The 23,614-nt window shown below is 48.0% G+C and overlaps 1 protein-coding gene across 1 annotated transcript in view; it reads left to right on the top strand.

The window, feature by feature from the left end:
* POLE2 (DNA polymerase epsilon 2, accessory subunit) overlaps positions 1-23,614 on the top strand; it is a 1,095,907-nt gene that overhangs the window by 642,504 nt on the left and 429,789 nt on the right. Inside the window, exon 13 of the mRNA XM_069637399.1 lies at positions 3,803-3,857. Within this exon, the coding sequence (XP_069493500.1) occupies positions 3,803-3,857 (55 nt within the window). The remainder of the gene's footprint in view (positions 1-3,802; positions 3,858-23,614) is intronic.

Below are 23,614 nucleotides of genomic sequence, written 5' to 3'. Positions count from 1 at the left end.
TCCCAGCAAACAATGCACTAAGGGGCGTGTTTCTGGTTGATTGGACCTTCCCTCTCCATTACACCTTCCTCCGATTCCCATCATTCCTTGGGTTCTCAGGAGGTTGAAGAGATTTTGTGCGACCATGATCCTGATCGCCCCGGATTGGGTGAGGAGAACATGGTAATTAGTTCTCCTGGATCTGAACATCTGTCTGCCTCACCGGTTGCCTCACCTTTCAGATCTCCTCACCCAGTTGGAGGGTCGGGTGCTCCATCCAACCTGGGATTCCCTCAATTTACATGTGTGGCTCTTGAGAGGATAAGGTATGATGACTGGGACCTCTCCGAGGAGGTACTTGAGGTGTCGATGGCTGCAAGTAGACCTTCTACTAGATCTCTGTACGCGTGCAGGTGAAGAAGATTTGAGGCATGGTTCAGGGAACCAGAGACTGACCCTATCTCTTGCCCAACCCTATTTCTTGCCCCACCACCACAGTGATGATGTTCCTTCTGTCACTGACCTCTACAGGCCTTCAGGTTACCACAGTCAAAGGGTATTTGGCCACCCTGTCTGTGTTCAAGAGATCACCAGACCAAAATTCTTTTTTTCACTTTTCCGGTCATGGCCCAGTTCCTGAAGGGCCTTCTCAAAAAGTTTCCTCCAACCTCATTTGTTGTCCCAGAGTGGGATCTTAATCTGGTTTTTACCTATGTGATGGCAGCTTTGTTTGATCCTATGCACTCATGTTCTTTACGGCTGTTGTTACTTAAGACAGCATTTTTGGTCACAATCGCATCTGCCAGGAGGGTTAGCGAACTACAAGACTGCCAACCTCCTTTTGTGAAGTTCTTTTATGAGAAAGTCTGTCTTAAAGTCAGGCCTGCATTCCTTCCTAAGGTGCTTTCAGAATTTCATCTGTCCCAGTCGATTGATTTGCCGGTCTTCTACCCTCCTCTGCATCCCGCAAAGGAGGAAGAGCGGTTCCACCGCCTTGATCCCAAGAGAGCGTTGAGCTTCTATATTGCTCGTACGTCTGAGTTTAGGAAATCAGACCAGTTGTTTGTAGCCCATTCCTTGTCTAGAAAAGGCCTTGCCATCACTAAACAAACTCTGTCACAGTGGATTATCTTGTGCATATCCGAATGTCACCAATCGACAGGCAAGGAGCTTCCAGTGGGCATCAGGACGCACTCGACCAAAGGAGTTTAGGGATCCCGGTTAGGTATATTTGCTGGGCGACCACTTGGTCATCCTTAAATACCCTCACCAAGCACTATGCCTTGGAAGTTGCACAGGGAGCTGATGCTAGGTTTTGTAGGGCGGTTCTAAAGAATCTACTTGTTTAAATCCTTCTGCCCTCCTCCATTATCTTAACTGCTTGGAGAGTCTTATCACAATGAGGAATCTGCGGGAGAAAAGCAATCCATTGAAGGAGAAATTACCTTACCGTAATACTCTTAGTATCGATTCTTCTTCCGCAGATTCCTCATCGACCCTCCTATCCATCCCTGCTCAGAAAGTTCTGTAGGTTGTCGCTTCTGTCCAAATGAGAAGGCATCTGGTGATGGCTCTGGGATGACCAATTCTGTCTAAAAAAAGAAAAATGTTTGTGTGTTCATCCTGTTGGGGTGTACACTTGTTAATGTTTTAATGACTGGTTAGCCACCTCCTATGGATTTTCTTCTGCAGCGTTCAAGCGCAAGGGGAAAAAGTTGCAGGAACTGAGGCATTGAGCGTAGTGACGTGGTGTATATATACAACGCCTGATGTCACATCTGGAGCTGACGATTGAGAGCCTGACAAGACGGATCAACGGCCGAGTCGAGGTTCCCTGTCGAACGTTTTTTTCGAACAGCAAAGCTGAGGAGAGGGATATCATGATGAGCAATCTGCGGGAGAAGAAATCATAGAAAGAACATTACGCTAAGGTAATTTCTCCTTCTCTCTGGTCTTTGGGTCCTCCTTCACTCAAACACCTCTCATTGACAACTTATTCTGGTAGCTTTTTTTTATTCCTCCTTACGATCTAGAAACTTCTTTAGCTCCCATTGGGTGTTCAAGTTTGTTGCTTCTTTGGGCCAATCTCTTTCTAAAATAATCCTAAATCCTGCTATCTCCTCCGCTTGCAAGCTGGAATTTACATCAGGGTCTTTATCCCCACCCCGTTTTTTTGTCTCGATTTCCTTCCAGCCTGCCATACAGTCTCAGACATTGTTTTCTCTCTCTTCCCATTTCGATTAAGTGGTGTTCACTCAAAAAAATGAATCACAAAATAACAAGGCTGAATTGAAGTTTGACTTTTTATACACTTCTTTACACAAAAATAGGTAGGGCGTTGGGTAAGAGAATAGATTAAGGTTGGCGGATTTCAGGATTTCAGCGTAGATCTGATTAAGCGACTCACTGTCCAAATGGGTTTTTATTGCATAGTCTCCCCTACTATTGTACATTTTCGCACTGCCTCTAGTTCTGCCGCCATTCCACCATTCCCCTGTGGGGATTCTATGGAGTTTCGAGTGGGTTTTTCGGTTTCCTGCAGCTCCTGAACAATGGAGCAATCGTTTTGTTCCTCCTGTTCTGGGCCTGGTCTTAGACATTGGACCCATTTGCATTGTAGTACTTGTAGTCTCCTTTGTTCTTTAAGTTAGGCTGCTTCCCAAGATCCACAATCCATCTCTATTTTCTGAGGAGTCTGATGCATGCTGGCTGGTATGTGTTGTTTTGGTATGTCAGGTTGCTTGGAACTACATGACTCTGGCATCATCGGAAACATCCAAGGAAGAGACCTCACCAGTACAGAAGCTGATAGGAATTGGGTTGTCACCAATGCCCAAACCTGGAAGCTGGGGAGGAGGTCCTTCTCAGCTCCCCCACAACAGGTCACATAGGTACTTGTTTATGGCTACATTACTGCTTAGACTCTTCATCCTCTCAGGAGGGTCTATTTGCAAAGGCGGTACTCCATTCTGTTCATGAAAGGAGTTAAATAGTACTCCCACCTCCAATTCTCTTACTGCGTTGGAATTCTATCATAGATGAGGAATACGTGGGAGGACACAATCCATTCGAAGAACAAGTTACTTACCAACTGTAACGTTCTTACGGCTGAATGTTCCTCCCACATATTCCTCATCGCCCCACCCATCCTACCTAGCAGTACTAGTTATCGGTTTATACTTGTGTTTTTGCGAAGAGCTTTCCGTCTGGAGCACGTCTATCTGGTTCCTCTACGTAACAAACAAAAAAACAGAACTGAAGCCAACGGGCGCGGCACAAGCTATTTATGCTGAGAGTGACGTCGACATCCTATGGCGACCTCTGAGGGACATCAACGCCTCGACCTCGTGCACAGCGCCTTGTGGGAGGAACATCCAGTCGAAAGAACGTTACAGTTGGTAAGTAACCTGTTCTTCTTTGTTTATTCTTTTGTTGCAGACTCGTTTTCTATATACACCTGTGCTTCTTTGGGCTCTATCTGAATGCTTGCAGAGTAATGCTGACAGTCTTTGTATCACCATGATCTCCTTGTCTGTACTTCGCAGAGCTTTTTTCATGAATGTTCCTCATGCCAGGTGAACACATTAAAGGCTTTTGATGAGGACACATTTGTAGTTGTGAGCAGACCAAATAAAGATGTGAATTTTGGAATTGGATATGAGTGGTTGTGGGCTTAATCATTTGCGAATGGCTTAAGTCCACGATTGAACATACTATGCAAAATTGTGTGTAAATTGCACATCACTACAGTAAACAGAAATTATTGTCTGATATTTGATTCTAAAAAGCTTGATTGTTCATTAATATGGTTTTATTACTTTAGATTCCCTGAAACATCTTGCGGACATCATATGCGACTATCCAAATATTGTTAATAGGTAATTACCTCATGTTTTGATTTGTGATTTTCTTTTTTATCACCTGTTGAGTTTTACAAAGCATGGTAGCACATTTAAGAAATTTGTAAAAGTACGAGTTTTGATACCTTTTATTTTTACTAACTGAAAATGTTATATTGAGTGAATAAGACTTGCGCTTTCCAAGTCACCATAGATCGTCCTCACCAGATGGTAAAAATCAAAGAAAGGAGAGTGAACAATGAGTTTTACACCCAAAGCTGGCATGCCAGTAATTAATCATCTTATCGATCCGCTATAAATCTAGACACAAACACTAGTATGTGGACAGAGCAATTTGTAATGTTGCTTAGCTTTAATTGCTCACATTTAGAAAAATCTATGATTATCCTACAGTTTGAATGTGTCTTTTCTGAACATTTGCGATACACTGTTAAAGGAGTCAAGTCTTTTATGTGTTTCCAAACATTTGAGAAATGATTTCCAATGTAAGATCTATTGAATGGGAAAATGTGTGTTTGTATCAGTTAATGGTGTAACTGTCTTGGAATGAAGAGGTTCAAAAGTTGGACATTTTAAAATCCTGGCTGCCTATTCCCAAAACCCAATACTCACTGTCTGCAGTTATTTTCCACACCCCGTATTTTACCCACAAGCCCATTACACTTCTGGTCATAGTAAACTCTGTTTTTTTTAGGTGTGGGCAAGTTCTGTTTAAAATTCACATCCACTCTGAAACATGGTTCATCGTTGGCTAATATAATAAGAGTTTGCCACTGCATAATTAGTAAAAACGTTAAGGTGCTAACCAAATTATGCATTTGCACCCTGCCCTCCTCTCATAATCACCTCTTCTTGTCCTCAAATAACATTGAATTTTCGAGTTAAATTATTTTATTGATAAAAGTACATTAGTTTTTCCTCCATCAATGGGACACCTTTTCCTATCTTCCTCATGAGCTATGTTGTTACACATCAACTCAGTTTATTAAATGGTATTTTTCTCCCTAGCTAAGTTTTGTCACCTAGACTTGATCCTCCCTCATTGGAAGTTACGCATCTTTCCTGCAGCTGATTTTCAAGAACGTTGAGCAGGTGGTGCTGCCTTTCCATTTCTCAGCAATGTGTCTTAACTATATGCAATGAAATGATTATTTTCTGATTATGAGTCTCTTTCCAAGTCTGTTTAAAATGGCTCAACTGTTACCCCTTGGTAGTTCCTACAGGATGCAATGCCTTTCACATAATGAAATTTGGGGTTGAATGTCGAAATACATAAGCGAAAGGTCTGACTTTCCTCCTGCCCCCATTATGTCATTAATTTCTGTGACATTTGTGCAACTGTCTATGAGAATAATAAAACTTTTTCAGGGAATTGAATTGAATAATTTTGAGTCTTGCTGTAATTTTAAAGATTCTGGCGGCAGTTGCTGCTACTTTCCATTTCCCAATCAGCATGATCTCCAACTTTTCTTTAAGCTTAGAAGGTACAGTTGCTATTGGGGTTTTCATAGTCTTTGTACAAATAAAATAGCAATGTAAATGTTTATTCTGTTCCCCCATGCACTAGTCCCATGATAACTTATTTGACAACATCAATTGCTTAGTCAGCAAGTGTATTGCTTATTCTAAAGTCGTATATGGTTTGAAGGCAGTTTTAAAAAAATGTTAATTTCACTGTATTCATTGAAAAACTGAGGTATAAGCATTGTGTTCCTTACATTTCTCTGAGGAGCTTTCTCAGGGACTATCTTTGAATAATGTAAGCTAAATTATTGGATCCTCCCATGTGCAGCGGTATACTCATTATTGAAGTTGTTTCTAGCTTGAAAACTGGTTGTGGTGGTTCCCTTAGAACTACGCTGCCTAATCATTATACTTGAAGTCAGATATGAGAGATCATTGGTTGGTGTAGCTCGAAATAAGTTCGCAGTGAGGAAGGGCACGTGTTGGTGCCACTGGTGAGAGCTGCAGGAGGATTTCTTTGCTTTATTTTTGGCTCCTCCCCCCCCCCCCCCACCCCCCTCCCCTCCCCAACCCACCCCCCTCCCGAACCCAACCCCCCATCTTGGAAACGTTGTGCTAGGGCACGGAGCAGTGAAGCCCGCAGTTAGGAAGGGCGTGGTGTTGGCGCTGCTGGTGTTCGTGCAGAGGGTGGCAAGCAGCAGCAGCGGAATAGTCTGCAAGGTAACCCCTCTTCAGCAGGTGGACAGCTGCCTAGTTATCTTACTGAAATGATAACAGCGACGATACCCAGGACCAGAAAGCTGCAAGTAACTTTAAAGCCTTCTAAAGCAGAGCTTGTTTCATCAGTAAGAGAGACATTCAAGAGCTTTACAAATGCTATTTACAGGGGCACGAACTGGCATCTTTTGCATCGTATCGCCATGACTGTTAACATTTAAACAACCTTTTATACACCATTCTTTATATAAAGCTGATAGTATTACTATATTATTGCAAAAGCCACCAATAGCACAGCACAAACTAATATAAAGGATGCGCGTCACACCAGGAACTGAGTTCGCAACTATAAAAAAAAATTGCATGTTGACCCTGGAATTACTGTGAGAGGCCCAGTGAGTCGAACTCTATTAAGGAGTTGTGTACTTTCCTTTAATCCTAAAATCTGTGGAAGCGGGGGGAGCATGGGGGGAGTCGGACTCTGGGTGTCCCTCAAGTCAGTTAAGCATTCCTCGTTCCTGAGAGACATTTACCCTGTGGTGTACGTTGAGACGTAGAACTATTGCAATCCGAAAAGCCTAAATCAAAGTATCATTGTGACTCACAGAAGAACTGTTGCAAGAGGAATAAAGATTTGACCTTTCCCTGGAGCAGGGTGTTCCTTTACTGTGTCTAAACAGGGGAGATAGGGGAGGGGAGCCGGACTCTGGGTGCCCCTCGAGTCAGTCAAGTTCCATGTGGCTCACACCTACATATCTCTAGTTAAAGCCTTGCATGGTTTTACATATGTAACATTTGAATTGCCCCTAAGAAAGCATATAAAATCTGAACTCTGTAGTGTTCAAATACAGACATCCCTTAAAAAGAACATTGCATTGTCATGTATTGTTCCCTGTTTGTGTTCCACATCTGGGTGTTGATGGAACATTGTTTTGTCCATTTTATATTCACTTCTGTTTCATATCCGGGTGTCACTAAGCTGATGCAACTTTGTATGCCTTTGTGCTTTATTTCTAGGTGCTCCCGTGAAAGTGTATTGCACTATACTTACACCCAGGAGTCCCTAAGAGAACATATTCAAAGTTTCATACAATATTGTGCCTCATATCTAGGTGTCATTGTGAAAGGACATTGCTGTGTACTCACATCTAGGTATCCATAGGACACTACGTTTAATTCCATTTGTATACATTAATGTGTTTCATATGTAGGTGTTCTGTAAATGGGCATTACCACATTTTACGCTCCAGGTTGCTCAAACCCTGCTATCCCTACCTAGACCTTTGCATTGTTTTACTTTCTGTCTCACTTTGTTGTTTTACACTCTTGTCACACATCTATGTGAATTTGTATGCTTTCTTTTTTTTCTGTCATACTCTTTGCAAGTCTCAAAATGTTCATACAACACTAGCAATTGGCGGGTGGTGATTGACTCTTGGCGAGTGAGGGGTGGTGTGCTGTGTGCATTCAGCTAATGCTGGGCATTGGGTGACTTTTTGTGCCTTGCTGGTTGGTGGTGTGCATTTTGAAAATGTTACCCCTGCACTAGCATTCATATGCATCACTAAAATGCACATTGCATTGCTGTATACTCTGCCTTTGTGTACTTCACATTTTCATCTCCTTAAATACCCAGACATAAACATATTTCGAAGGGATTCTGTCCTCCGACGTATTCCTTATCTTTGATAGATCTCCTAGCTTGCTGGCCTCGGAAATTTTTTTCAGTAGAAGGCGCTGCGCGTCGACGTCCCTTGAGCCGATGTCCTTCGACAGCCTCCGTATCGGCGCCAACGTCATCACGCGTATGAATAGACTTGCGCAGCGTCCGTTGCTCAGTTCCGTTTTTCCGCGCTTCGTAGGGCCTTGGAATATCGTTGCTCAGTTTTTCAGTCTGAGCGTCTTAGAGAAAGCGGCCTCGACCCCTTGGAAGACTGCTGAGGGTGATACCCTGGGTGAAAGACCCAAAAAATCAAAACGCCGCGAGTCGCAGCACCCGGCGAAAGAAGCCACTTGAGAGCGTCACGGACCCTCGAGTAAAGGCAAAGTGTCGCCTTCGACGCCGTCGTCGAAGATCCCTTCGACGCATAGATTGGCGTCTTCGACACAGTTATGGAAGGGTTCTTCGACGCACAGGTCAGTCGAGTCGATGCCGAGAAAGGACAAACCCACGGCCACCTCACAGGCAGTGGCCATAACCAGAGCCTCGCCAGGCAGGGCGCGATATCACTGACGCCATCAACCACAAGCCAACGCTCTGGTTCGGTGAAGATGAAGTCGGAGAACCCGGGTAAGCTTCGGCAGAAGCCCCTGTCGATCCAGACAGTGGCAGCCGAGGGGGAGCGAGGCAGCGACCCTCCCTCCAAGGTGAAGGCCTCAGGCGCGCCCATGGTCGCAAATGGCCCTGATTCACCCAGCTAAGGAGTCATGGTGGGCCCCGGCAAAGCCTTTGGAGGCTACACCAGTGGAGGCGATCTCCAGGCCTAGAGTTTCCCTGCCACCCCGGAGGGAATCCTCTTTTCAGCCTATCGATAAGACCCCCGTGAAACTCCGGGTGGAGAAAGAGGGGGGGCCATGGTAGCCATAGCAGACACAGATAACATCTCCGAAGATGGGCTGGCTGGCGCAGCAAAGATCCTGGACAAGAAGTTCGAGGAAGTCCCCCGGTAGAAACGTAGAAAGCGACGGTGGAGCCGACAAGGAGGCGTGGACCGTGGATGAGACAGAGGACCCTACTCCCCAGCCGTCACTCCCATCTCAGCCAGTGCCTATGCCACAGGACAACTCAGGAGCAATCTTGATAGCTATCCACGCCTTCTGTATGGAGATAAGGACAAGGTTGCCCTTAACCCCAGTGGACGATCCAGTGGCACCTTGACTGTTGGGAAGCCCACTGAAAAAGTGCAGGTGAATCCATCCTCAACTCCCCCCCCTCTCTCCACCGAGGGATGAGACTCTATAGGTAAGGGAAATTAGCCATAGAATGAGAATTCCAATTTCGTCGGGAGGGGAGGCCCGGGCAGGAGGTGATGGGAGATCCGTCCCGTCTTCACCACTGTCGTCATCCGTCCCCGTCGTCGTAATTTCCCTTACCTATAGAGTCCCCCAGCAGCTTTGCTGGATTTGAAGGGTTTGTTTTTTTCTCCTGCTAAGAGTGAGACTCTCTTTCCCACTCTTAGACATTTGTGCTATGTGTGTTCTAGGCTATTTTTGTGTTTAATGTCTATGGGGTTTCTCTCACCTCCATAGGAACCATCTTTATTAACATGTGTTACACAGCACCCTCCGTGCAGTGACACATGGGGGTCATAGCGACCCCCAAACATAGACTCCATACCCTGGGACTAACTACGGTCTTCCAGGGCATATAAAATCCCCATTGACTTTACTAGTCAATTTTTGTGAACTAAACCAGTACAACCCATCTTACTATGGAGGCACTGGGAAGGGTTAATAGTTTTTCCCTTATTTTCTTTTTCGAGAGGGTACCGTACAGTCCCTCTCTCAAAAGTTTCTGGCTGGTGGCAGTGGTTACAACTGTAAATATTCGACCGCAAATATTTTCCTATGGGATTTTGCCATTGTTCGAGGCTACCACATTTTCTGACAGTCTCTTAACATAGCACCAGTGTATTTTTTTTTTTGTTTGAATCGTGTTTATTTGATTTTAAGTCAAACAGGTTACAGCATTTCCATTAGGAATAAACGAGCATCAAAACAGAAAAGAAAAAGATGATGGTGTCACCAAGTAAAAATAACACAGTCCGAATCTACATTTCAGTGATGCTTTTGTGAACTGTCCGTTCGCATGTAACTTTCATTTAAAATAGCAATAGTTGTCAACAATGAACCCCATTTTCCCTTCCCTCCCTTGCCTCCCCCCACCCTACAGGATTCCACCTACTGCCTCTGAGGAATGTGCTTACTGTAGTGTGGTGAGTTGCATATTAGATGTGACAAGTTTTGGGGACCGCCTTGTGTGGAGAGTTGGCATAGGTTTTCGTTGCCTTGGATCGTACTTTCCATCACCAGATGCTTTCCCACAGTGTGAGGCTATGGGGCTGATGGACCCATGAGTATTAATGTGTCCTTTCCGGCATGTATTTGTTAAGGAATTCCATCCACAGGATATCACATTGTGCTGATTTCCCATGTATGGATGGCGTGATCTTTTCCATGGTGCACATGTTAGAGGCGACATTGGCCCATTCTCTTTCGGTTGGGGCTGTTGGACATTTCCATTTCGTGGCCAAGAGAGCTCTCGTGGCTAGTAACAGCGGCGCGGCTATATCTGTAACCCTCCTCCACTCATCCTCAATATTTTCAAAGCCAAGCAGTACTAGGACGGGGTCCGCTATCCTCTGGATCCCATCTAGGTCCTTAATCCATCCCAAGACTTTGTTCCAGTAGATTTGGATTCGGGGCAGGTCGGGGGCAGGTCTACCACATGTGCCAATAGTCCGCAATGTATCCGCAACCCCTCCAACAGTGTTTGCTAGATGATTGGTAGATTTTGGAGAGCCTGTGCGGGTCATATTGCCATCTGTTAAGTAATTTAATCGCGTGCAGTTTAAATTGACAAGAGATCGAAGCTTGAGGTGCAGCCCGACATATTTTGTCCCACATCTCTGGATCAATACTGTCCCCTATGTCCTTTTACCATTTCAGTCTAAGAGGTTCAGTTGATCCCTCCCCTGCCTCTATGAGCGTTCTATATAGGGTCGAAATCAATCCCTTTGTTTCAGTTCTAGAGTCTAATATAGTCTCGAATGGGGTGAGGTCTCTTTCGATCTTATCATTCCATTCGGCCTTTGTCAGGACACCCTTAATTTGCAGGAAGTGGAATACAGATAATTTGCCAATTCCGAGTGCCTCCTCCAATTCGGGGAGTGTGATAAATGAGTCATTTTTTAGGAGTTGCCCCACCCTCTCCAGGCCCGCCTCATACCAGGAATGAAATCTCTCTACGTTAGGAATCTGGTCATTGATGCCAGGGAACCACGGGTGACTTAGCAGCGATGGCCACGTAGTGATATTTTTCATGTCCCTGCCTTCTCTCCATATTTCCCATATGGTTTCAAACATCGGGTGTGCTTTAGATTTCTTTAGCACTCTCCTTCTGGGGGACCATAGCCACTCCGATATTGTCGCCGGGGACAGATAGTGATTGTCCATGGCAATCCATTGGGGTGTTTTCTGATCACGGAGATGGGGAATGACGATTCGCAACTGGGTCGCTTCATAATATTTCTGAATATCCGGGAGGCCCACCCCACCTTTGTCTTTGGGCAGCGTCAAGTTAGTGTACGCAATTCTTGGTTTTTTCCCCTGCCACAGGAATTTAATGATCGCTTTCTTGACTTCAGTAAAGAATTGGCGTGGCATTTGGATGGGGAGTATTTGAAAGGTATATAGAATTCTCGGGAGACAAGTCATTTTAATTGCATTTAAGCGTCCCAGCCATGATGTGGTTAATTTATCCCACTTGACGAGGTCGGCATGGAATTTTTGGAGAAGTGCCGGGAAATTGGCCTTGCATAGATCATGGAGCGATCTCATGACATGTATCCCTAAGTATTTTAATTTCTCATGTTCTATCGTAAGGCTTAGGGTTGAATATCTTCCATTGTTCAGTTCCATTGAACCCAGTAGGGGAAAAGTATCGACTTGGACCTATTGATTTTAAAACCTGATATGCGGCCGTATGCATCTAGTAGGCTTAGTGCCCTGGGGATGGATGTGTTGGGGTTTATCACATGGAGAAGTAGGTTATCAGCATACAGCGCCACCTTATATTTCACCTGGCCCAGTGTCATTCCCTGAACTAGGGTGTCTTTCCTAATTTTCTGTGCCAAAGGCTCTACAGAAAGGGCAAAGAGTATGGCCGAGAGGGGACATCCCTGTCGGGTACCGCATTTTAGCTCAAACCATCTCGAGTACTCCCCATTGACTGACACTGCGGCTTTAGGTGCAGTGTACACCGCTTTGATCCCTTTTCTAAACCTTGGTCCTATACCCACGGCACCGAGGACTGCAGCAAGGAATTCCCATTAAACCCTGTCGAATGCTTTCTCAGCGTCGATGGAAAGCAAGGCGGGTTCTTTGTTCATGGTTTGGGAGGCTGCGACCAAATGAAGAGTTTTCCGCATGGTGTCTGCCCCTCGTCGTCCAATTATAAAACCAACCTGGTCGGGGTGAATGAGGTGTGGCATGTGAGTCTCCAGCACCCTTGTGTACATTTTCGCATTGAGATTCAACAGGGATATGGGGCGGTATGGGGTCCCTACCTTCCTTGGGGATGACCGATATGAGTGCTTGGACGAAGTCGTCGGGAGCGGTTCCTGAGTCCAGGACCTCATTGAATAATTCAGTCAGGAATGGGGCTAGGAGGGCGCTGAAGGTCTTATAGAAGCCAGCTGTATATCCATCCTCCCCCAGGGATTTGCCCAATGTTAGCCTTTTAATCACCTTGTGTACTTCCTCTTCCGTAATGGAGGACTCAAGGTGGGCCGAGTCTTCCTCAGCTAGTTTGGGAAGATCGATGTCAGCGAGATAGCTATCTATCTATTGCGAGTTTGGGTCTGTTTCAGAGGAGTATAAGGATTCATAAAAGTTTGCTAAGAGTTCAGGGATGGTTGGTTTGTCTTGCCCTTGAACAGGAGTGTTATTTGTTATTTCTTTTACCCTTATGCCCTTTGCATCCTGAGTCTAGCAGCTAGCAGTGCATCAGCTTTATCCCCCTTTTCGTAGAACTTTTGTTTTAATAAGTGCAATTTGCGTGTTATCTGACCTTGTTCAAAGTGGCGAAGTTCCTCCCATTTCATTTTAGCTTCTTGGATCTTATCAAGGTCTGTTCTGTCCCCTTCCCTGGCCTCCCTATCCAATCGACAGATTTCGTTCCGAAGCTTATTTTCAATGAGGGTCCTCTCCCTTTTCTTCCGTGCCCCCTCCCGTATAAGGATCCCCCTCCAGGTTGCTTTGGCCGCTTCCCACACTCCCCGTTTGGAGATCTCCCCTGTGTCGTTAGTTTTGAAATATTCTCTAATCTCCGTCTCAAACTCCTCTCTAAAAACAGGGTCCCTCCACAGGGTCTCGTTGCACCTCCATTTCCCGCCCCTGGTTGGTAATTGTTCCCATCGTATAGATACTGTGACCATGTCATGATCGGACCATGTTATTGTGGTGATCTCGAGTGTGATGCTATGTCGTACAGTTCCCGTGAGAGGTAGATATAATCTATTAGAGTAAAAGTATTGTGTGGGAGAGAGTAAAATGTGTATCCCCTTGCGTCAGGGTGCATTTCCCTCCATGCGTCAACCAGCGTGTATACCTGCATCATGCCTGCATAATCAATATGGTCCCCTCTCATTTCGTTGTCGACAGCTGGGTTACCTGCTTTACGATCCAAACTGGGGTCAGCCCATAGATTGAAGTCCCCTCCCAGTACAACATGTCCCGTGGCCTCCAACATTATTTTGGGGATGGTTCTGGAGAGGAATCTGAGTTGCCCTACATTGGGGGAATAGATGGTGGCTATCGTTACCTCCACGCACCTGATGGTTCCCACCACCAATAAGGCTCGCCCTTCCGCGTCTGACCATGTTTTAGTGAATTGAAAGTCAATTCCCTTTCGTATAAGGATTCCCACCCCCCCCCCCTTTGCACAATGGTCCAGAGCCCCAAAACTCCAAGCCGAGACGTTTCCCTAGGATAAGTCTCTCCTCTCCCTTCATATACTTGGTTTCCTGCAGGCATAGGATGTCCACCACGGCTCTCCGAAATTCCCTTAATACTAGCGACCTCTTGGTAGGCGAGTTAAGCCCCTTGACATTAAGCGTCCCCACTCTCAAGGAGCCCGCGTACTGATTTCAGGGGTAGCCATTTATTTGTGATATTTGATTATTCATAATAGTAAGCAGCCATTCCCTGTGGTTCATGCCCCTAACCAACATCAATGTTTTCCTCTCCTCGACAGTTATTGAGAAAACTGTTGCAGTCTTTCCAACCCTCACTTCCTGTTTACCATCCCTCCCATTGTGTGTTCTCCCCCCTTTCCCTCCCTCCTTCCCCCACCCCCCATTTGACGGCGTCCGAGCTAGTCCAGTTAGCTTCACTGAACTAGCAACGAACCACCAGTAGGGACCATCGTCACGCGGTCCTTTAATCAAAAATAAACATCACATTAGTCTGAGCCCCCCCTCATTACTACATACAGCCATCAACAATTGCTTCTTTGCATTGGACCAGCAGCAGCCTCTGGCTAAAATGCACCAATAATATCTTAGGGCTGCGCAATCATTTAGAGGTGACATTTTTCAAGTGTTAATAATATCAAGATAGTTGCTGCTGGTTTAGTTCACTTGTCCCCCTCTGGGGAATTGTTACCTCGCCGAAATTTTCTCGACCCTTTAACCCTCTGTCTCTTAGGTCCTCGAGGTTTCCACTTGCGCCCTTCGGCCCTGGGGGCCTCTCCATCCTCCCCCCGTTCACGGGCATCAACAAGGTCGGATCTGGATGGCTTTATCTCCCTCTCCGATTGTAATCTAATTCTCGTGCCCTCGTGTTCGAAAAAGAGCGAGAAGGGGTATCCCCACCATTATCGGGCGTCCCGCTCTTTCAGCCATTTCGTCAGAGGGCTACACATCCTTTGCAGCGCCAATGTCATAGCAGATAGGTCTTGATATATGGTTACCTGGGCTCCGTTAAGGGTGATCACACCCCACGCCTCGCCTTCTGAAGAATTTTCGCCTTGTCCTGGTATCTATGGAAGCAGGCGAGGACTTAACTCGGGCCTCCTGGTGGACCACCCACTCTGTGGATCCGTTCAGTTTTGGTTCGTCAATCTCGTCATCGGCTGCCAAGATTTTGATGGTGTCGTGCAGCGTTGCTTTTAGGCCTTCCTCCGTCTCCCCGTCTTGTTCTGGGATACCGAAAAACCGTAGATTGTTTCGCCTCTCTCGGTTTTCCAAATCGTCCATTTTCAGTCTGTGCTCCTCCTCTTGCCGTTCAAGGTCCGCGATTCTATGTTCGAGTTGTGTTTCCAGAGTGTCTATGGAAGCCTGGTTATTTTCCACTCCCTCCAGTCTGTCTTCAATCTTGTCTATGCGTTGGGTGATTTTGTCAGTCTTGCCCCCTATATTGGCACCCATGTTCTTTATCTCCGTGAGAAGGGCTGCTATGTCACCCTTTGTTGCCGCTGTCTCACCGTGTGCCATAGATTCGGTCGCCATCTCGGGGGTGGTAGGTGTGCGGTTGGAGGGAGCGTAAGCATACGTGGATAACTTTATTTTGGCTTGCATATATTTGGGAACTGTGCCGTGTTGTCTCAGGTTTGAACTTGGCGTGGGTAGGATGCACGGGCCTCACATTCGGGTCACTCCACGTCCGTCCAGTGTACGTAGTCGTTTACATGCACACCATTATACTGCTCACCCTGGTTTCTGAGGCCAGTAAGAATGGCTTGTGGGCGTATCTGGCCACTTACACCTCAGCATTCATTGAGTAGCTATTTGTGGCAGAGGAGGCACACACCCCTAATCCGGGGGCTCTACCCTCTGCACTACAATGCACACCTTTGGTTTCGGAGTTATTCCAGACGTTGGGTGGTGTTCCGGGTTACCATGTTACTTGGAGGTAGGTGTGGGGTGCCTGGACCACATTGGGCACTGCTCGTGGCCCCTGTGTTAAGTGGCTAGTTGTGCAGCCCTCTCTTGAAGGGATCGGAGAGGGGTTTGGGGGATTCACCGAGACTCACGATCGATGTGATGTTGCCAGTTCAGTTCTGGTTGCTGGGGGCCTTCTAAGTCCGTGAATGCACCCCCCGACACTTCTGGTGCTCTTCACTCCACTCTTGCGAGCCACCTGACTCCCTTCCCCTCACTTCTCTCGCCTTTCTCTTGGAAGTATCCTCCAGTTAAATTCTGAAGGGGTATTGCAGTGTGTGGGGATCTTGGGGGGCCCTCTGAGAGGGTGGGGGAGCCTGTGTGTATATGGAGCTCGCAGTGCACCCTAGCGACAGACAGACCTCCCCGTCTTACCACACACACCTGTATTTCAAAGCACTCAACCCATCTAGGAGGGCACCTCTGAAGTGAGCATGTTCTCTCCGTCATATGCAGTCCATGACCTTTGTTCCGCAGCACCCTTCAGAAGCCAGGGCGAGTCTAGGCGGATCACAGTCAACCTCACTATAGGTCTGTGTTGCATAGGTCGGGAGTCACAAGGTTCCAGTTGGCCTCTCCCGACCCCCTCCTACATTTTTAGGGTACCAGTGGTCATTCCTGGGGCGAGGGGAGAGCTGCCGCGCCTCCAGCGCACACCTATTCGTTTCACTCCGGTATGGCTCCAAGTGAGGGTATTCAGAAGCGGGCTGTAAGCCTCATTGATTATAAAGTTGTCTGAGACTATGTGCGCCGTTGAGGAGTAGTGATGGGCCCAGGGCTTTCCTGATGTGCCCGGCGATGATTTCTAGGAGCAGGGGTGAGCCTGCAAAGGTATATGAGCGTCCGCGGTGCGGGCCCCAGTGCCCGTGCTTGCCGTAGCTGCTTACAAGCAGCGCGTGTTCCAGACTAGGGAGCAGGTCTGGGGGCGAGGGAAGGGAGCAGTTCCGGAACGCGTGCGCTCGTTGAGCCGAAGCTGTGGATATTCGTGGCACAGTGCAACCCATTCGGGCTCCTGGGACAAACTCTCGAGCTGAGGGAGGAGATCGGTCTGCAGCCCCTCTTGCGCTGGGAGGCCCACACAGTGTCCCCACCGGCGCCGCCTCCAACACGGAGGGATACCGCGACCGGGAGGATCCGGCACGGACCGGGGGGGGAGCGTCTCCAGGAGAAGGCCAACAACAGGGGACAATCCTGCACAAGGGCAGGTACCTCTTCACCAGCAGCGTCTGCAGTTGCTCCGAGACCGCCAACTGCGCCGGCACTCTGGTTCCCTGTGCACCGCGCAGGTCTTCACTTGTCGGTCACGTCGCAGCCCAGGCGGACCAGCGCAGCCGTTGGTTTCTCAGGGAAGGCGGCTCCGATTCCCTCTAGATTTTCCACAGAATGGAGGGGCAGCATTCAGACAGCACTTGCTCAAGTTGGGGCTCTGGGGGGCTCGCAAAGTGGGGGCTCAGGTCCACTTTTAGGACCACGGGCGCGGAGCTCACACGATGAGCGAGATCATCCACGCGCCCCCTGGTGACCAGTCCCCGCCGGTGTATTTTAATATTAACTTTACTCCGGTAGGTTTTATTTGCGAGGGGGAGTAGGACACCTGGACAGGGTTGCCTCAGCAACCCATGTCGCACTCTATCCTGATAGGCTGTAGGGTCTCCCGCCAAGATGACCACTCCACTGTGTGAGTGACAGCTAGGCTGTATGAATGGGGATCTTTTTCCATAAAAGCAGGGTCCTGAGGACTGGCAGAGAAAGACGTCACCACTGGAACTAAAGACGAAGAGGAGAGAAGCCAAAGACATCTGCAACGACTTAACCACCGGTGAAGCCCTGCTGCAGCGTCTCACCACTTTTCTCCACACGAGGAGAAAGGATCTTCATCTGTAAGAGCCTTCTTCCCTTGAGCTGGTGGGGCCAACCAGTTTGCCAATCGCCTTCCTGGACCTGCCCTGGTCGAATCACCAGTACCCTGTACTTGGAGACCGGATAGCCAGGCACCCGTCCCCCGGACCACGATTTAAAGGAGCGTACCTTTTATACGTCGGGCAGCACCACGGCTGGTTTCATCCCTGGGTAGTGCAGTAACTCAACCTTCCTCCACAACAAGAGCCTCTCTTCCTCTGCTGGATCCTCCGAACTGCAGGAACTACCAGGAACAACCGCCACGCAGGAGCCACTTCTTCATTTTAAAGGTACATTGTTCCGCCAGGCCGCCCTTTCTTCGCGGTAGCACTAAAGGTGTTTTAAATCCTTTACCTACCTGTTGGGTTGGCCTCCCCTCTCTCTTAACATTGTCTTTCACCTTCTGCATTCACCTTTTCAAAATAGTTAACCAAAGACTTGACTGCAGCTACAAGAAGATTTTGCTCCTGGGCCCTTGCCCTGTACCACTGACTCTGGCACAGGACTACTGACTCTGGCTAAATTTGTTAGAACTGCCTTCACTAGATTGCTTCTCAACTAGAACTGTGTTGATGCACCAACTTTTTATAACCACCCCATCCTTCCCACTTTTAAACCTTGTGAAGTGCCATTTTGCTCATTTTTCATATAAGTATTTGCTATACTGATATACTGTCTTGCCTAAACTGGTTCACAAACACATGGGAAGTGTTGCAGGGGCCTATAAGAAGATATTTCTATATGACTTGGGTTTTCCCTCCCTTGTAAGAAATTGCTAGTGTGCCATTTGTGTTTGGTTTTCACTGTGCCGTTTTGCTCAGTTTTCACTCTTGCTCAAACTTGTCTACAATTTAACTAGGGAGTTGTGTATACTTTCTTTGACTGAATAAATGTGTTTAACTAGAAGTGTATACAATAAATATATATATTCCTTTTTAATACAAAGCTTTGCTCAGTGTTTCCTTGCTCCAAAGTACTGAAGGCCTATTGTGTAAACCCTGAATACTGCTCATCTCCCTCTTGAGATAAGTCTGACTGCTCAGCCACAGCTACCAACTAAATCTTTGTGGTACAGACTGATACCAAAGGAGATTTATTGCTCTAACCTGTAGGCCTAATCTTCTGTAGTGCTCCCTAAGGGAACTGCACAGGATTCTGCCTAACAATCGGGCCCCCACCGAAGCACCCCGGTGGGAGGCCGGCTGTCAAAATTCGTCAGCGTGTGGGAGTCCATCTCCACCGACCGTTGGGTGCTGGACGCGTGGCCCACGAGCACACTCTTGAATTCCAAAGAAAGTGTCTGCGTCTACCTCCTGTGGCCAGGAAGGAAAACCACGTCCCACAGCTAGTTCTGGAGGTACGAGCAATGCTGAAAAAGGGCGCGATAGAACTCGTTCCGAAGAGGCTCAGGGGCTCTAAACAAATACATCAAGTCCCAGAAATTCCGGATGGTCACCATCCAGCACATGCTTGGACAGTTGGAGGAAGACGACTTCCTATCGTCGCTGGACTTGGAGGATGCCTACTTCCACATCCCCATTCTCCAAGGACATCAAAAGTTCCTACGATTTGTGGTCCAAGGGCGACACTATCAGTTGAAGGTCCTTCCCTTCGGATTGAAGTCGGCGCCCAGGGTCTTCACCAAGTGCCTGGCACCAGTGGCGGCACGGCTCCGCCTGCAGGGGATCCACGTTTAGCCGTACCTGGTCGATTGGCTCATCCGAGCGAAGTCAAGGGAACTCGCCGTCGATCACACAGCGAAGACCGTCCAACTGCTCACGAATCTGGGATTCTCGATCAACTTCGTGAAATCCCACTTGGTACAGTCGCAAGACGCCCTGTTCCTGGGAGCCAGACTCGACACAGTGGCCCGATTGGCTTCGCCGTCAGAGGACAGGACGAAGGCCATCCTGGGTAAGGTACAACGGCTGTTGACCATGGACATGGCCAGGGTGAGGTCCATCAAGTCCCTACTCTGCATGATGTCCTTGTGCATCTACCTTGTGCGCCTATGCAGGTTGCGGATGCGACCACTGCAGGAGTTCTCGACGCCCGTTGGATGCAAGCGGCGGGCAGCTTTGAAGACAGGATCTCAGTGAACAAGACTTTCCGCCAAGCTATCCGGTGGTGGGGCACCCACGCGCATCTAGCGGCGGCATGGACTTCCAGACCCCGGCACATCAGGAAACGGTGACGACGGACGCCTCCCTGGAAGGATGGGGAGGGCACACCGGAGATCTCCACGCAAGAGGCCTTTGGCTCCCAAAGGAGAGGTCACTACACATCAACGTCCTGTAGCTCCGAGACGTGTTCTGGGCCCTCAGGTTGTTCCTTCTGACCCTCAAGGGAAAGGTGGTAAGGGTGTTCACCGACAACACCACCACGATGTTCTACATCAGGAAGCAGCGGGGCACCACATCTCCAGCCCTATCCAAGGAAGCGCAGGATCTGTGGCACTGGGCCGTTGCCCACGAGATGTTCCTGGTGCCCTTTCATCTGGCAGGAATAAAGAACACCATTGCTGACTCACTCAGCAGGGAGCTGCGCTTGTGCCACGAGTGCGAACTTCGGCAGGATCAAGTGGATCTCCTTTTCCGACGATGGGGCAATCCCCAGATCGACCTATTCACGACGGCGACAAACGCCAAGTGGCGGAGGTTCGCCAGCAGGTTTCCCCAGCCGGGGAGCATGGGCGCAATGCCTTCTCATTCCCCTGGGACGGCCTGTTCCTGTATGCGTTCCCCCCGTTGCCATTGCTGCTGCGACTCATCAATCAACTCAGACGGTCCCGGTGCATGATGATCCTCGTTGCACCGGCGTGGCCGAGGCAGATCTGGTTCCCGGACCTGCTGGACATGTCAGCACCCCCCCCCCCCGGTCAAACTACCGACGGACGCAGATCTTCTTGCCAGGGAAGGGGGCACCATCCTCCATCAGGACCCAGGATCGCTGAACCTGCAGGCCTGGCTCCTGCAGCACTAGAGTTTGGAGGGTATGATATCCCCGCGGACTGCAAGGAGGTGCTTGCAAAGGCCAGGGTGTCCTCCACTCGTGCAATGGACACAAATGGAAGAGGTTCTCAGTCTGGTGCCGTGCACAGAAGATTAACCCTCTGCAGATTACGGCCCCTCAAGTGCTGCCGTACTTGCTATCGCTGGCCAAAGCGGGGTTGGCACATGCCTCCATCAAGATCCATCTGGCGGCTATCTCCCTCTGCACCAGAACTCTGGGGCGGTCATCTCTGTGGTCTCATCGCCTGGTGAAGGATTTCATGAAAGGACTGTTCCGATCGTTCCCGTCGGTGAAGGCCCCGGCATGGGAGATCAATGTGGTGCTGACCAGGCTCATGGGGCCGCCATTCGAGCCTCTGCATTCGGCACCGTTGAAGTTCCTGTCGTGGAAGACCGCGTTTCTTGTGGCAATCCCCTCCGCATGACGAGTGGGAGAGATCCAGGCCCTCTCCTGTAAATCTCCATACCTGACCTTCCATGAGACGAGGTTATTGCTGAGGACACAGCCCTCCTTCATTCCCAAAGTGCCATCGGACTTCCATCTCAACGAGCCCTTGGTCTTACCTGTTTTCTTCCCGTCGCCTTCGTCGCCAGTTGAGAGGACTTTGCACTCGCTGGATGTGGCTAGCGCACTGAAGTTCTACGTGGAACGCACAAAGAGTCTTCGGAAGACATCACAGCTGTTTGTAAACTTTGGACCTGTGAACCAAGGGAAGGCCCTCCCGAAGGCTTCCATTTCCAGATGGCTCTCCGGCTGCATCATGCACTGTCACCGGTTGGCAAACCGACCGTTGCCTGGCCGTCCCGAGAGCCCATTCAACCAGAGCAATCGCTGCTACCACAGCTTTCTTGTCTGGTGTGCCCCTGCTGGACATCTGCAGGGCTGCTACGTGGAGGTTGACGCACACCTTCACGAGATTCTACTGCGTCGACCGGGATTCCAGGGAGGAGTCCAGAGTCGCCCAGGCAGTGCTCCGCAACCTGTTCGCTTGAAGGTGAGCCTGGTGAGGAGGTAAGAGATGCTTAATGTTGAGTTGTTGAAATGCTTAATGTTGAGCCTTGCCACCTCCCGTGGTTGTGCATGTGTGTACTGCTATGTATTCTTGTATTCATGAGCATGTGAATCCATGCCAGACCCCATGCTGGAGAAGGAACAAGTTACTTACCTGTAACTGTTCTCCAGCATGGGTCTGGCATGGATTCAAATGCAAACCCTCCCTCCTACTCCTCTGCGGCTCTTCTCTTGGTCCTACTGCCACTTTACGTGCTACCAAATCTGAAGATGGCTGCCAGAGGACGGGCTTAGGTAGAGGGCAGTCATTGGCTGGGGGCAGTATGACCCAGAGACCAGTGATTGGTTACTAGTTGAAAGACAGTTCAGAAATGAAACTGATTTTTTCTTTACCGATGACTCCCAGCCAGACGACGGGGAATATTCATGAGCATGTGAATCCATGCCAGACCCATGCTGGAGAACAACAGTTACAGATAAGTAACTTGTTCTTTCTCAGCAGGTATAATCTTCAGCTGAACAAAATCGTGTCCGCACTCTTCCTCTGTGGTGCTGTAAACTAGAATGTCATTTACGTATTACAGCACAACACTCTCTAAAGAAATATTGCTCAAGTCCATCTGTAGGACTCTGTTAAAAATCGATGGGGACTCACACTACCCCTGAGGCAGCCTTGTGCTTTTTAATCACACTTGTCTAAAAGTAAACAATGTCAAATCTTGTGAGTCTTTGTGCAATTGGATTGAGAAAAACACATTTTTCAAATCAATCACCATGTAATATCGTGCATTAATAGGTATATTACATAGAATTGTAGACGGGTTCGGGACTATAGGGAACTCGGCCTCTACAATTTTGTTTATTGGTCTCAAATCTTGTATTAGTCTCCAGGAATCCCCCCACCCCCTTAGATGTTTTCATAGGCTAAACTCCTTAGATTTTTTCATAGGCTAAACTGACGTATTACATGGTGACTCTGACATCAATAAAATACCTTGTTCCACCATGACGGAAATTGTTTTGAAATACCTTCCTCTGCCTCTCAAGAAATGGGATATTGTCGTGCTCGAGGTAAAATTGCTCCTGGTTTCAATTTAATCTTTACTTCCCCAACTCCTTTCAGTAAGCCTACGTCATAGGTGCCAGTGGTCCATAATGAAATTGGCACCTTCCCCATATCTTCATCAAAATATTGAGGACGCTTCATCAAAATATTGAGGATGCTTCTTTGCTAGCATCATTCTCTGCGGAACTTCTCTCTTAATTGCCTTAATATGCACATTTCAAATATCTCAAAATCGTCGGATCTGTCATCTCCAAACAAGTCTTTATCAGTGACGTCCGTCACTCTGCAACCTTCCTCAATGGCAATTATTGTGCTCCATTGTCTACCTTTATCATCAGTCACATCAAGCAAAGCCATATTTCCTCGAACTATAGCTGCTTTTATGCCTAAGGGGAAAATGTGCCCCTCCTCTTCGTCAATGGGTATCTGAGGTCTAAATAGAAACACATCTGGTATTCTCATGGTTCTGCCTACAAGACCTGGCAGCCATGTTAACAAAACATGTATCCCATAATGGAACACTTTGGGTTCCAACGGTATTGCTCTTTGCACTACTTGCCCTGCGTATGCCTTGATAATTTCGCATACGTTTAAATAATGCATTCCCGGTGTTGAGCATACTATGCCATCTGTAAATGAAATGGTCATATTCATTTTTGTCTTTAAACCTCGCCCTAATATGTTAACAGGTGTTTGCCTCGAAATTAAGCAGTGGCACCTTCATATCGCATTCTCCTATAAAGACTGGTAATTCTTTTGTAAATGGAACACAACTTGTTGCCCCTTTAAAGCCCTGAGTATTTGACATCGCCAGACATTGAAAATGTACCCTCACGTATGCACGAGCGCGTTGCACCCGTGTCCACTAAGAAGGAAAAAGCTTTGCCGCCTAAAATTACGTCTACCCTTGGCTGCTCATGAGGATTCGGCGTAATAGATAGGAC

This window comes from Ambystoma mexicanum, chromosome 14, assembly GCF_040938575.1.
Source record: "Ambystoma mexicanum isolate Mex_15411 chromosome 14, UKY_AmexF1_1, whole genome shotgun sequence".
Classification (NCBI taxonomy): domain Eukaryota; kingdom Metazoa; phylum Chordata; class Amphibia; order Caudata; family Ambystomatidae; genus Ambystoma; species Ambystoma mexicanum.
The sequence above is the reverse complement of the archived record's forward strand: the minus strand, read 5'-3'. Positions and strand labels throughout refer to the sequence as shown.